The sequence below is a fragment of the Geospiza fortis genome, unplaced genomic scaffold (genome assembly GCF_000277835.1).
Source record: "Geospiza fortis unplaced genomic scaffold, GeoFor_1.0 scaffold1763, whole genome shotgun sequence".
Lineage (NCBI taxonomy): Eukaryota > Metazoa > Chordata > Aves > Passeriformes > Thraupidae > Geospiza > Geospiza fortis.
This window is the reverse complement of record NW_005055496.1, coordinates 1-1,102: the sequence shown is the minus strand read 5'-3', so window position 1 is coordinate 1,102 and position 1,102 is coordinate 1. Positions and strand designations below refer to the sequence as shown.

Genomic DNA, 1,102 nt, shown 5'->3' with positions numbered 1-1,102 from the left:
AAGTCTGAGAGTTTTATTTGCTATCAAATACATCCCACACACCCAGCCCCACACAATCCCCATCCCACTGCTCCAAAATGGGATCCCACTTCTCCCAGTCTCCTCCCAACCGCATCTCAGCCTGGTGGCTCTGGAATCGACTGAGTTTGGCATGGGACTGAGTTTTTTGAGGAGGGTTTGAGTAATTTTGGGGTAAGATTGAGCTGTTTTCACTGGGATTTCAGGTGACAGATCCATCCCTCTTGGCTCCTTGACTGTATAGAGAGGGAGAGGATAAAACCATTAATGCAAAACAAAAAGGAGAAGTAACCAGCTGTGTTCCCAGCATGGATCACAGGGAATGTGAGTGACCAGGGCCGTTCCCAAAGTGCCTCCTCCAGTGGGGGATGGAGCTGGAGCAGCGCACGAAGCTCTTCCCACACTCGGGGCACTCGCAGGGCTTCCCTTAGTAATGCCTCCGTTGGTGTCGGGTCAGGTCAGAGCTGCTGGAGAAGCTGTTCCCACACTGGGGACACTCGTAGGGCCTCTCCCCGGTGTGGATGCGCCGGTGGGTGACGAGGGTGGAGTTGCGCTGGAATCCCTTCCCGCAGTCAGGGCAGCGGAAGGGCCTCTCCCCTGTGTGAATCCGATAGTGCAGAAGGAGAGTGGAGCTGCTCAGAAACCTCTTCCTGCATTTATCACACTCGTAGGGCTTCTCCCCAGTGTGGATGCGCCGGTGCTTGTTGAGGGTGGAGTTGTCCTTGAATCCCTTCCCGCACTCAGGGCATTGAAAGGGCCTCTCCTCTGTGTGAGTCTGATAGTGCTGGAGGAGATAGGAGCTGCTCAGAAACCTTTTCCCACACTTGGAACACTCGTAGGGCCTCTCCCCAGTGTGGATCCTCTGGTGCTTGATCAAGGTGGAGCTCTGGCTGAAGCGCATCCCACACTCCCCACACTCATAGGGCCGTTCCCCAGTGTGGATCCTCTGGTGCGTAATCAGATTGGAGCTGCAGCTGAAGCTCTTTCCACACTCCCCACACTCATAGGGCTTCTCCCCAGTGTGGATCCTCTGGTGCTTCATCATGTCGAAGATCCTCCTGAAGCTCTTCCCACACTCTCCGCA

The 1,102-nt window shown here is 55.2% G+C and overlaps 2 protein-coding genes across 2 annotated transcripts in view; both read right to left on the bottom strand.

Annotated features, from left to right (window-relative positions):
- Positions 1 to 115, bottom strand: part of LOC106631783 (zinc finger protein 271-like) — a gene marked incomplete at its 3' end in the record, with an annotated part of 8,430 nt that extends 8,315 nt beyond the window's left edge. Inside the window, 1 exon segment of the mRNA XM_031065831.1 lies at positions 111 to 115. Coding sequence (XP_030921691.1) covers positions 111 to 115 — 5 coding nt within the window.
- LOC102041839 (zinc finger protein 572-like) lies at positions 1 to 1,096 on the bottom strand. Its single transcript, XM_031065830.1, has one exon. It carries the CDS (start codon positions 1,061 to 1,063, stop codon positions 446 to 448), a length of 618 nt encoding a protein of 205 aa, XP_030921690.1. The 5' UTR covers positions 1,064 to 1,096; the 3' UTR covers positions 1 to 445.
- Between the last annotated feature and the right edge of the window lie 6 nt (positions 1,097 to 1,102).